Genomic DNA, 13,520 nt, shown 5'->3' on the forward strand with positions numbered 1-13,520 from the left:
CAGTCTGGAGAACCTTTGCAAGATTCCCTCTGGTTTTTGTTTGGTTTATTGTCACAAGTGCCGAGGTACAGTGAAAAGCTTTTGTTTGCATGCTAACCAGTCAAATAAAAGACTATATGTGGATACAATCAAGCCACACACAGATAAAGGGCCCAACATTTAGCGCAGGACATACATTGACGTCCGATTTAAAGATAGTCTAAAGGTCTCCAATGAGATAGATGGGAGGTCAGGACTGCACTCTAGCTGGTGAGAGAACTGCTCAGTTGCCCGCTTTGGGCAGAGTGGCCAGGCCTATACATGATGGATTCCAGATGCAGTCACTCAAGGGCAGAGTGTCTCTACTGCAGGAAGATTTGAGTACAAGAGTAACGGTCAACATAGTGTATGCCTTCCTAATATCTGAATGTTGACTATCAACAATCGGTGTGCAAGCAAATAATCTGAACAGCACAACATTCAACCTGCCACCGCTTCAAGCATTTTCGGCCTTTTCTATTATCTTTCTGTCGAAGTGGATGACCTCTCATTTTGCACACTGCATTGTATCTGCCGTGGCCTCCAGCATGAATTTATTATCATTCGTTTGCCTTTCTTGGGGAGAGTGACCAGACCTGTACAAAAGTCAAGAGTGTTTTATTGTTGCATGTCTCAGATAGAACAATGAAATTCTTACTTGCTGCAGCACGACAGAATGTGTAAACATAGAACACTGTAAATAATAATTATAATAATAATAATAATAATAATAGTCTATTGTAGTTCATCGCCTACATGATGGATTACAGATGCAGCCAGTGTTTATTATCATCCATGGATGCCTATCATCATCTCCGGGCCCCTCTGCATCCTCTTCACATCTAGGCCTCCTCCATTGTTAGTGAGGCTAAACACAAACTGGAGGAACAGCATCCTCATATTTCGCTTGGGCAGCTTACAACCCAGTGGTATGAGTTTGATTTCTATAACTCAAGTAACCCCTGCATTTCCTCTCTCTCCATTCCTCCCCCCCCCCCCCCCCACCCAAGTTGCACCAGCTTCTCGTTCTCACCTAGCAAACAGCTAACGATGGCCTGTATCCTTTATCATCGTTACTTTTTTGCATATCTTTCAATCATTTGTTCTATATCGCACGACATCACCGTCTATATCTCTCGTTTCCCTTTCCCCTGACTCTCAGTCTGAAGAAGGGTCTCGACCCAAAATGTCACCCTTTCCTTCGCTCCAGAGATGCTGCGTGTCCCGCTGAGTTACTCCAGCATTTTGAGTCTAGCTTCAGTTTAAACCAGAATCTGCAGTTTCTTCCTCCACATTACTGCCAGCTTGGCATCAGGAAACTTGGGCATTTGATCCCCTCTTTCCAATCAAATGCCCCTGGGCCGAAAGGCCTGTTTCTATGCTGCATCCCGAATCTATACTAAAAAAATAGTTAACCAAGATGGCACTGATTTAAGTAGCTTGATTGTACCTTCTCAATGCTGGGAATTGACGTTTTCTTTGGGGTTCACCAGAATCACAATGAAGTCCACGCAGTTCAGAGCCAGTGTGGGTGCAGGATTCTGTGTAGTGTTGGAAAAGGCAGAACACAAGAACACAAGAAAATAGGAGCAGGAGTAGGCCAACCGGCCCCTCGAGCCCGCTCCGCCATTCAATACAATCATGGCTGATCCCACCCCAACCCCCTTCCCACTATCGCCCTTCTTCCCACCCAAAAGAACCGTGTGACCTCCTGGGAGAGGCGAAAAACCGGATAAAAACCCAGGCCAATTTGAGGAAATAAATCCGGGAAATTCCTCTCCGACCCCAAGCTAGGCGATCGAAACTTGTCCAGGAGATTACTCAGGTCTTACTATACTAACAATAGCTCATGTCCACTTCCCTGCCCGCTCCCCGTAACCCCTAATTCCCTTGTCTATTAAAAGACAATCTATTTCCGTTTTAAATTTATTTAACGTTCCTGCTTCCACAGCTCCCTGAGGAGGGGGGGATTTGTACCTTTCTAAGTATGTGCTTTCCCCATGCAGCATTCTACGTGAAGATAATGATGGAGACCAGGGACGGACTGTTTGACAAAAAGAAGACGCGCCCTCTGAAGTCAGTGAACGGCCAGGTGAAGTGGGGAGAAACATTCCTGTTCTCTGTCGTTCAAAATGAGCTCCATCTCCACAGAGTCAGCTTCACCCTGAAACTCTACAGCAAGAGCTCAGTCAGGAGAAAGCACCACTTGGGCCAGGTAAGTCCTACTGCTTCTACACAGCTGGGAACATCTACAGTTGGGCTGCAGCTGGAGTATTGTGTACAGTTCTGGTCGCCCCCTTTACAGGTAGGATGTCGAGGCTTTAGAGAAGGTGCAGACGAGATTTACTGGAATCCAGCCTGGATTAGAAGGTATTGCCTATCGGGAGAGATTGGACAGACATGGACTGTTTGCTCTGGAGCATTGGAGGTTGAGGGGAGACCTGATGGAAGAGTGTAAAATCGTGAGAGGCACAGATGGAGTAGACAGTCACAACCTTTTCCCAGGCTGGAAATGTCAAACATTTGAGGACAAAGTTGTAAGGTCAGAAGAGTGAAAGTTAACAGAATGCGCAGAGCAATTTTTTTTACAGAGAGCATTGGGTGGCTGGGACATGCGGAGTGGGGAGGGGGAGGGGTATTGGTCCTAGAAACAGGTATGGTGGTGTTTAAGAGGCTTTTAGATAGGTGCGTTGATATGCAGGGAATGGTGTGATATTGGATCTGGCAAGCAGAGGAGATTGATTTAACTTGGCATCACTTTGGACACAGACGTTGTGGGGCTGAAGAGTCTGTTCCTGTACTGCTCCATGCTCCAATGACATGGAAGCTCAAATACAGTTATTTCAAGTAGGTTCCCAATGTTGGGGGAGTCCAGAACCAGGGGCCACAGTTTAAGAATAAGGGGTAGGCCATTTAGAACTGAGATGAGGAAAAACTTTTTCAGTCAGAGAGTTGTGAATCTGTGGAATTCTCTGCCTCTGAGGGCAGTGGAGGCCGGTTCTCTGAATACATTCAAGAGAGAGCTAAGCTAGATAGAGCTCTTAAGGATAGCGGAGTCAGGGGGTATGGGGAGAAGGCAGGAACGGGGTACTGATTGAGAATGATCAGCCATGATCACATTGAATGGCGGTGCTGGCTCGAAGGGCCGAATGGCCTCCTCCTGCACCTATTGTCTATTGTCTATTGTCCTAAATTTGGCCTTGGGTTGCACAGATGATCAGAGGTAGAGTTGCTGCCTCACAGCACCAGAGACCTGGGTTTGATCCTGACTGCGGGTGCTGTCTGTACGGAGGTGATATGTTCTTCCTGTGAGCACATAGGTTTAATCCAGGTGCTCTGGTTTCTTCCCGCGTTCCAAGGACGTGTGGCAATGTAGGGTTATAGACAATGTAAATTGTCCTTCCATGTGCCTTTCTCAAAGCCTCTTAAATGCCACTATCATATCTGCTTCTACCACCACCCCTGGCAATGCGTTCCAGGCCCCCGCTATTCTGTGTGTCTAAAAATAAACTTGTCCCGCACATCTCCATTAAACATTCCCCCTCTCACCTTATAGCTGTGTCCTCTAGTGTTGGACATTTCCACCCTTGGGGGATAAAGGTTGAAGGCCAGTTTTACAGAGTATGATGCCTTGGACAAGTTGACCCATGACATGTCGCCCAATAAATATCTGCACGGTGGCGCAGCGGTAGAGTTGCTGCTTTACAGCGAATGCAGCGCCGGAGACTCAAGTTCGATCCTGACTACGGGTGCTGTACTGTACGGAGTTTGTACGTTCTCCCCGTGACCTGCGTGGGTTTTCTCCGAGATCTTCGGTTTCCTCCCACACTCCAAAGACGTACAGGTATGTAGGTTAATTGACTGGGTAAATGTAAAAATTGTCCCTAGTGTCTATAGGATAGTGTTAATGTGCGGGGATCGCTGGGCGGTGCGGACTTGGTGGGCCGAAAAGGCCTGTTTCCGCGCTGTATCTGAAATATGAAGAGAAAAAAAAATGAAAAATATGAAATAAATATAAATGCAACTTTCCAAGGGCAGAAAATCCAAACCATTGACTTCAAAATGACACCTCAGCCTCTAAGAGTAGCCAGTTGCTGCTAAAATGAGGTTAACAAATGGCCAGTTTAGTTTATTGTCACGTGTTCAGAGGTACAGTGATAGCTTTTGTTGCATGCTAACCAGTCAGTGGAAAGGCAATACATGAGTACAATCGAGCCATTTACAGGATAAGTCAACAATCGGTCACCCTAAAGCCAACCCATGGATTTAAATAAAATCTATATGGGGTGGCGAGGTGGCGCAGCGGTAGAGCTACTGCCTTACAGCGCCAGAGACCCGGGTTCTACGGGTGCCATCTGTACGGAATTTGTGCATTCTCCCTGTACCCTGCGTGGGTTTTCTCTGAGATCTTCGGTTTCCTCCCATGCTCCAAAGACGTACAGGTTTGTAAGTTAATTGGCTTGGTATAAACGTAACAGTTTCCCTAGTGTGTAGGATGGTGTTAGTGTGCGGGGATCGCAGATTGGCGCGGTCTCGGTGGGTCGAAGGGCCAGTTTCCACGCTGTATCTCTAAACTGCACCAAACTGAAACTAAATATCAGGTTTTGCTTTCCAAAGCCGCAAACTTTGTAGGAGCTGAGACTTTGGGTGCTGGCTCGATGGAGGTTCAAGGTGGCCTATTTCCAGTTGTGGTTGTCTTTAATTGCAATCTTGCTGCTTGGTTATACCGTCGGTGCATGTGCACATGTGGGCCCCATCTGCTTTAAACTCCCGCGATGTATTTCCTACATGCGGACACGCCAATCTCTCATCAGATGAGGGCTCGGGGAAGATGAAAGTTAAATTTATGGCTGTGTTCTTTGCCTGATGATTCGTGAATTGTGTTTGTTGTGATTAGCTAATAAGTTAATTCTGTCGATGAGCTTGAAAGGGCGGGGATCCATGATTGGCAAATCGCCCGATTTCTAGTGGGAACAGTTTTGCTTCAAGTTGATTGTTTCCATTCTGCACAGCAATAATTACACCCTTTGTTGATTGAGGTCGTCATTGAAATACTTTCCTATGATAACTTTCCCTCCAGCCATTTTTGCTTCACCACAAAGATATTTTTTAATGAAGGTTTCAATTAAATGGGCGGGTAGCCCTGTCAAGTGCCCCACTGAGAAAAAAATCCTCACTCACAGAAAAGTGGCCAATGTCACCCATATCGCTTTCACTGGTACACGTTGGACTATTTGTGCTTGGGTTTCCAAAGCTAATTTCTCCTCTCGGAAGTCAAAGAAGTCTTTGTGGGCCGAGCTCTCTCGGATTACTACCCAAATAAGCCTGCAAGGGCTTGAATTACAGGATTGGTTCAGAACTCTGAACATTGCACCAAGAAATGTATCGCTCGGTTGATTGCTGAAGCCTCAAAATCTGGAGGATCAGAGATTAAAAGGGGGGAGCAAAAGACTTGAACAGGACTTATTTTACCAGGGGAGGGGTGAGGGACAGGAAAAGGGATGTCATTTAGTTTTTTAGATTAGAGATATAGCATGGAAATAGGCTCTTCGGCTCACCGAGTCCACACCAGCCAGCGATCCCCGTACATTAAAACTATCCTACACACACTAGGGACAATTTACATTTATACCGGGCCAATCAACCTACAGACCTGTGTGTCTTTGGAGTGCGGGAGAAAACTGAAGATCTTGGAGAAAACCCACGCAGGTCACAGGGAGAACGTACAAACTCCGTACAGACAAACAGCCGTAGTCAGGATCGAACCCGGGTCTCTAGTGGTGTAAGGCAGCAACTCTACCACTGCACCACTAAGAGGTCAATTTTAACAACTGATCCTGTCTGAAGAAGGGTCTCGACGTGAAACGTCGCCCGTTCCCTCTCTCCAGAGATGCTGCCTGTCCCGCTGAGTTACGCCAGCATTTTGTGTCCATCTCTAGTTTAACCACAGTGGGTTAGACTTTTGGGACATCGGGAAAAGGCACACAAAGGGGGTGGGATGATCAGAAACGAGGACGTTGGCTCAGGACATGCAGGCGGAGGGATATTGCTAACACAGCCCTGTGGTACAGTCCCACCCCACCCCTGCACCTCCCCCTTTTTGCAAAGGGCTTTCTTCCAAACTTTAAACTGGGCACAGTGCCAGGACTGACAATAGACAATAGACAATAGGTGCAGGAGGAGGCCATTCGGCCCTTCGAGCCAGCACCGCCATTCAATGTGATCATGGCTGATCATTCTCAATCAGTACCCCGTTCCTGCCTTCTCCCCATACCCCCTGACTCCGCTATCCTTAAGAGCTCCATCTAGCTCTCTCTTGAAGGCATTCAGAGAATTGGCCTCCACTGCCTTCTGAGGCAGAGAATTCCACAGATTCACAACTCTCTGACTGAAAAGGTTTTTCCTCATCTCAGTTCTAAATGGCCTACCCCTTATTCTTAAACTGTGGCCCCTTGTTCTGGACTCTCCCAACATTGGGAACATGTTTCCTGCCTCTAACGTGTCCAACCCCTTAATAATCTTATTCGATAAGATCTCCTCTCATCCTTCTAAATTCCAGTGTATACAAGCCTAGTCGCTCCAGTCTTTCAACATATGACAGTCCTGCCATTCCGGGAATTAACCTAGTAAACCTACGCTGCACGCCCTCAATAGCAAGAATATCCTTCCTCAAATTTGGAGACCAAAACTGCACACAGTGGTGGGAATCCTCCATCGGTTAAAGCAGAATGCTTCCAACCTCCATAAAAACTTGAAGTGAAACGTCTGACTCCAGTTGCAAGAGAAACTTGACGCATCACTGAATAATTGGGGGGGAACATTGCCTTTTCTCAACTGTCAATGCCTGTGACAGATGTTGCCAATCTAGGCTCTGATAACAAGCAGACATAGAACAGTCCAGCACAAGAACCGGCCCTTCAGCCCACAATGTCTGTGCTGGACATGATGCCAAGACCAATTTCCATTCCCTGCATATTCATATTTCTATCCAAAAGTCTCTTAAACGCCACGGTCATACCTTTACCGCCACATCCTGGCAGCTCTGTTCCAGGCACTCACCACCCTCTGTTTAAAAAAAAAACTTGCACCTCTCCTTTAAACTTTCCCCCTCTCACCTTAAAGCTATACCCTCTAGCATTTGATTTTTCTTTTCATCCTGGGGGAAAAGGTTCTGACTTGATTCCATTAGCCCAAAGAGCTGTATCTATCTCTCTCTTGAAAACATCCAGTGAATTGACCTTCACTGCCTTCTGTGGCAGAGAATTCCACAGATTCACAACTCTCTGGATGAAAATTGCCCAGAGCACTGGGATGCCTGCTGCAGTTCATGTCTAAAACAATCAAGAGAGTGGTGATTGCAGTGAAAAGGGTCAAGAGCTTTGTACTGAGTTTAATTGTTGATCACCTTACTGCAAAAATAGTTTGAGTCTGTGCAGGTACAGTAGAGATATTGGGGAAATTGGTCATTGTTTCCTCCTTTCATTGAGAGATGTCTCCGTAGAAGCTTTGGGGGATTGGATAACATTGTGCAGATTACCAGTATAGTTGGGGGGCAGCTTTGTGCAGTGGGATTGAGTTAACTTGGGGGTCTTTAGTTTTGAAGATGAGCGTAAGGATAGTGTACAGCTCAATGAATGAGTTGATGCTGAATTGGCATTTATCCGCTGAATATGCACAAAGACAAGGTCTCCATATTGTAGCTAGATGACCTTGGTTTTGGAGACAATATGTGCTTAACAATTTCCCATTTGACCTGTAAATTAGCAGTAAATGGCAGGTCCAGGGAGAGTATTGTAGAACAAAGAACTAGAGAGATATGAATACGTAATCCCTTGAAAGTGGTGACGCAGGTAAACAGGGTGGAGAAGAGAATGTTTGGCATGTTGCCTTCATCAGACAGACCAAAGCGTTCAGGAGTTTGAGCAATGTTTAACAACTGTACAAGACATTGCTGAAATTGCACTTGGAGGACAGGGCCGTTTTTACAGCATTATGGGCCCCCGGGCAAAGCAGTGTACTGGGGCCTCTACCGTTACTCTCCCCCACCCCCCTTTCCCTACCAGCCCCCCCCTGTCGTGCCGGCGAAAAGCACTTACCGAAAAGCACTTAGCGATGGACTTAGGGTGCTACATTGTTGCGAAAAGCACTTACAGATCGCTGTGAGAAGCACTTAGTGACCGAAAATGTTGCGAAAAAAGCACTTATTGAACCTACATTTTTAAAGTAGTATTGGATCGATTGTGGGCCCAATGGTTGGGATCACAGCCTGTATGCCAGCATGAAAAGGATGTAAAATGGAGACTATTTCTTTTCCAGGCAGCCAAATTTGACAAGGAGGCTCCACGGTCCTCCTTGATTGAATGAGTCAAAGACCTTTGAGGTCTAAGAAGGCCATGAATGGTGTTGCTGCTCCTTGCAGTTCTCAATGAGTGCAATAGCAATTGGGAAGAACGCCCTTTATTGATCTGCCATTCCATGTACGCCTCACGTCCTGGGGATAATTGTTGCCATTGTATGTCCCCAATTGTTATCTGCAGCAGAGACCAAATGTCTTTAGGTTTCAGATACAGCGCGGAAATAGAGATACAGTTCGGCCCACCGAGTCCGCACTGACCAGCGATCGCCGTACATTAACACTATCCTACACCCACTAGGGACGTTTTTTACATTTACCAAGCCAACTAACCTACAAACCTGTACGTCTTTGGAGTGTGGGAGGAAACCGAAGATCTCGGAGGAAACCCATGTGGTCACGGGGAGAACGGACAAACTCAGTACAGACGGCACCCGTAGTCGGGAACGAAGTCGGGACCTTCGCACAGTGTGGGCTCCAGTCTGAATGGTGGTGTGCAGGCTCAGTGCAGCCACAATGTTGGCCTGCTGCTTTATTGATTGTTGATACAGTGAGTGGAAGGGGTAGGACGAACCTTGTGTGAATGACAAACGCCAGCTGAGAACAGTTGGCCCAAATTGTCTTTTTTGTGCGCTAAATCCCAAGTCTCAATTCCTTAAAGCCAAGGTATTTAAAGAATTGTCCCCCAAAGACTTTGAGAAGGATCAGTTGGGTGACTCCTGTTGCGATCGGTGGAAGGATATTGTTCCACGTAGGGCTCATCAGTTACCATTACAACCGAAATAGAAGTGGGTAATAGAAACATAGAAAATAGGTGCAGGAGTAGGCCATTCGGCCCTTCGAGCCTGGACCGCCATTCAATATGATCATGGCTGATCATCCAACTCAGTATCCTGTACCTGCCTTCTCTCCATACCCCCTGATCCCTTTAGCCACAAGGGCCACATCTAACTCCCTCTTAAATATAGCTCGGTCCTAAAAGACTTCCCCCTTATCCTTAAACTGTGACCCTTTGTTCTGGACTTCCCCAACATCAGGAACAATCTTCCTGCATCTAGCCTCTCCAACCCCTTAAGAATTTTGTAAGTTTCTATAAGATCCCCCCTCAATCTTCTAAATTCCAGCGAGTACAAGCCGAGTCTATCCAGTCTTTCTTCATATGAAAGTCCTGCCATCCCAGGAATCAATCTGGTGAACCTTCTCTGTACTCCCTCTATGGCAAGAATGTCTTTCCTCAGATTAGGAGACCAAAACTGTACGCAATACTCCAGGTGTGGTCTCACCAAGGCCCTGTACAACTGCAGCAGAACCTCCCTGCTCCTATACTCAAATCCCCTCGCTATGAATGCCAACATACCATTCGCTTTCTTCACTGCCTGCTGCACCTGCATACCTACTTTCAATGACTGGTGTACCACGACACCCAGGTCTCGTTGCATCTCCCCTTTTCCTAATCGGCCACCATTCAGATAATCTTTGACTAAAGGAAGTGCCAAATAACAAGGATTGTTGTTGGACTGCACAGCACTTCACCATTGTGTCTTGCTGTCCATTTCTTCATAAAGTGAAGAATAAGTCTGATACATGGATCCCAAGTGATCAGTGCTTAAAAGGGGAAGAGTGATCTTTGGGGAATGCATTACCTCCTTAGTTGATTGCTGCACAACTCTAGTCATTCAAGGAACTGCAGAACTTGGCTAATACACAAAAGTACACCGTCCTGGAGTAACACTTGCAGGTCAGGCAGCATCTCTGGATAACAAGGACAGGTGATATTTCTGGCCGAGACCCTTCCGAAGGAATCTCTATCCGAAACGTCACCGATCCATGTTCTCTAGAGATGCTGCCTGACCTGCTGAGTTACTCCAGCACTTTGTATCAAATATAATAGAGCAGAGCCAGATGGACTACTCCGTCGAAATCATCTATACTGAAGTGTAGTAAGCAAAGGAGCCATTTTAGTAGGCAAAACCCACCGTCCGTTATGCCTCTCACAGGGGGTATGGGGAGAAGGCAGGAACGGGGTACTGATTGAGAATGATCAGCCATGATCACATTGAATGGCGGTGCTGGCTCGAAGGGCCAAATGGCCTCCTCCTGCACCTATTGTCTATTGTCTATTGTAATCTGTGTTTTGGGGGAACAGTATGTGCGATGATACCATAAAAATGCAGAATATATCTCATCTATCAATTCACAGATTTTTGTTATTTTTCTTTTTAAATGTTCCTGCCTAGTAAAATGGCGTCATGACATACTACGGTTTTTAGGGTCGAGTGGTCTATCTTGTCAGAGTGTGCCCTTCTTACAGCAGAAAAATAACATTTTAAGCACTTCCATCACTCCCATCATATGTTAGCATGGATTTGGGGGATAATGATGACACCATCAGCATTCAGTGTCACTAACAAGTAACTCGGATACCAACTTCTGCCGATTGGTCTTAAACCTGGAGATCGGGGAGCTGTTTGCACGACCTACCCCTTCAGTTGAAATGGAGGTTCTCGTAGACATTTGGAATTGAGGAAGAAGGTGCTGTTGCCACCTTCCATGATGGTTCCACACTAAATGGACAAATTCTCCATTTCCAATCCCTGAATTTACCGTTAAAAATTGCTGACAATTATCCAATGGAGTGATAAATTACAGCAATGTCAGTCTGGAATCGTGGTCGATCAGATTGCTGAAAACTTTAAAAGGGAATTTAAAAAAAAAATTTGATGTCAATTGAGCGGGGATTTATTTGCTTTTCAATTATTTTCTTTTTTAGGTGGTGATCGGCTGGGACAGCACAGGAATGGCTTTGGAGCAGTGGAAAGATACAAGCGCCAATCCAGAGAAACTAGTTATGAACTGGCACAATCTGAGCCTCAGCTGAAGCCGCTGCCCTGAGTCGAACTGTGCCTTTCCTAGCCAGACTGGAACTGAAATATTTACCCTCTTTGAATTGGGTCTTTGGTAAATAGATTCGCAGGAAACATTAGGACAATGTTGCTTTCTTGTTATGTAAACCAGGGACTTGCACAAGCAGGGAATGCAAACAAAACTAGTTGGAGCATATCACAGACCTGTTTGAAATTGCCTAGGATTTGGGATCAAGGCTTCCAAGGGATTTAGGATCATGGCTTTCTAGAGGTTTGGAACTATCTTACTAGTTTGTATAGCGCTCCACATACTAATGCACAAAGTCTTAATACTTGCGATTTGTCTTTTTTGTTTCATGGTCATCGACTATTGATTAACAACACGTCAATAATTATCTGATTAAGTTCAGTGCATTTGAGGGAACTATTGTAGTTTCTCTGTTAGTATGTGTATTTATTATTAATTATGGCTTTAGAAATACATATTTTACCGTGAGTTAGAAGCCCTGAATTGGAGCTTTCACTGTTAAGCAGAACAACTTGGGCATTATCGTGTCACCCTGGTATTCTTGAGTTCAACAACTTGAAATTTATTAATGAAGGATAAAACGTATCTCCACATTAAAAATGAGGATGATGTCTTGCACCAATAACATGTCGCATGTTCATTGAGATATCAACACATTCCCTCCTAATGGAAAATGAAGTACAGGTCCTCCTCAGAGAACAAATATTTGGGAGACTAGGGGTGACGATTTGTGGGGGCTGCAGAAATAATTTCCAAATTTGGTTTGCATTCACATTTCTGGCTTGGGTTACAGACAGTTATCAGGACAGGAACCTGGCTATGAATCTGGGGAAGACCAGTAATGACTTCACCTATACACTCCAAATTGGTCACAACCATTATCCCACAAGTAATCGCTGTATGAATTTCTTTAAACCCTGATGATTGTAACGTAGAGATGAATGCATTTCTTTTCTGAAGCTTTTTCTTCTCCTCCCCCCATCCCACATCTCCCCCCATCTCCCCCCTCTCCCCATCCCCCCATCTCTCTCCCATCTCTCCCCATCTCCCCCCCCCTCTCCCCATCCCCCCATCTCGCCCCCATCTCTCCCCCTTCTCCCCCCCCATCTCGCCCATCTCTCTCCCATCTCGCCCCCATCTCTCCCCCATCTCCCCCCATCTCTCCCCCATTAAACATCCCCTTTAGGTTTGATGAAATCTCATGATGGAAGGGGGGGGGGAGGGGGGGGGAGGGGAGATGGGGATTGGTTCTGTATTTGTTATTTGTGTACCTGTGTGTGTTAAGTTCAAGATGCTGCTGCTCAGAAAATGTTACTGGACCTCCTTGGCTTTTGCACAAGCTGACGTAACTGGGTGTTCATGCACTTGCACTTCACAAGTTTTTACACCTCAGAGACCTGACCACCCCTCATGTCTACTGTGCAACTGCTACTGATGCAATCAGCTAATAAATGAAGACTGAATTGATGCACTTAGATGGGGGAGGGAGGGCTTTGCTGTTGCACCATCTCGGTGTGAACTTGTGCTGCTTTGTACCTGTGCACATCCACCACAAGAAGCTGAATTCAATTTTACTTGCGACTATCGATTTATTTCTCCTCTCTTGATGTTAATGACAGGGTGTCCACTGACTTATGGACATTTGTAAATTCAGGACATGGACCCAAAAGAGACCTGGATATGAAAGCAAAAGTTTGTAAAAACTAAGTTTTTGTCTGCACTAACCCCCTCGTCCTCACTTCTTCCCCACCCCCACCTTACTGAGTGCAGTTGCTCTGGAGAATGGGGCCTGTGGGTGAGGCAGGGTGAGTTCCAACTTGAGATGGCCAAGGAAGCAGCAGCCACTGTGAGAAGATTAGATGCTGGTACATCGGGCTCTTCTCCATCCGCACCTGCATGTAACTTTCTCCTTACCTTTGTCGAGGTGGCCATTGGCCTTAACTCGTGACCCAAGGGTGAACTGAAGTACTTTCCAATCATTGACGTTCTCGAAATCCAGACACTAATTAAAATAGGAACCATGACCACATTAACATTGAGATGGGTGAATTTATAACACGGGTGAAAAGGTTATCTTTGACCCATGATATTTTTATTTGCACAGTTTACTGTACAGGGCACTCTGCTTAAAACGTGACTAACTGATAAAACATTTATAAAGATAACACTCCAAAACTACGTAATCTAATCTGTCAAGCCTCCAGGATATTTATTTCCTGGTACATGTCACGCTACTCAGTTTCAATCTGTTCCGATT

At 45.8% G+C, this 13,520-nt stretch overlaps 1 protein-coding gene across 2 annotated transcripts in view; it reads left to right on the forward strand.

The window, feature by feature from the left end:
• Window positions 1-12,102, forward strand: part of tc2n (tandem C2 domains, nuclear) — a 75,887-nt gene extending 63,785 nt beyond the window's left edge. For both annotated transcript variants that reach the window (XM_078407221.1, XM_078407222.1), the window contains exons 12-13: window positions 2,025-2,233; window positions 11,142-12,102. In XM_078407221.1, the coding sequence (XP_078263347.1) occupies window positions 2,025-2,233; window positions 11,142-11,249 (317 nt within the window). In that variant the 3' untranslated portion in view covers window positions 11,250-12,102. The remainder of the gene's footprint in view (window positions 1-2,024; window positions 2,234-11,141) is intronic.
• Window positions 12,103-13,520: the final 1,418 nt, after the last annotated feature.

The sequence above is a fragment of the Rhinoraja longicauda genome, chromosome 10 (genome assembly GCF_053455715.1).
Source record: "Rhinoraja longicauda isolate Sanriku21f chromosome 10, sRhiLon1.1, whole genome shotgun sequence".
In the NCBI taxonomy this organism is placed as follows: domain Eukaryota; kingdom Metazoa; phylum Chordata; class Chondrichthyes; order Rajiformes; family Arhynchobatidae; genus Rhinoraja; species Rhinoraja longicauda.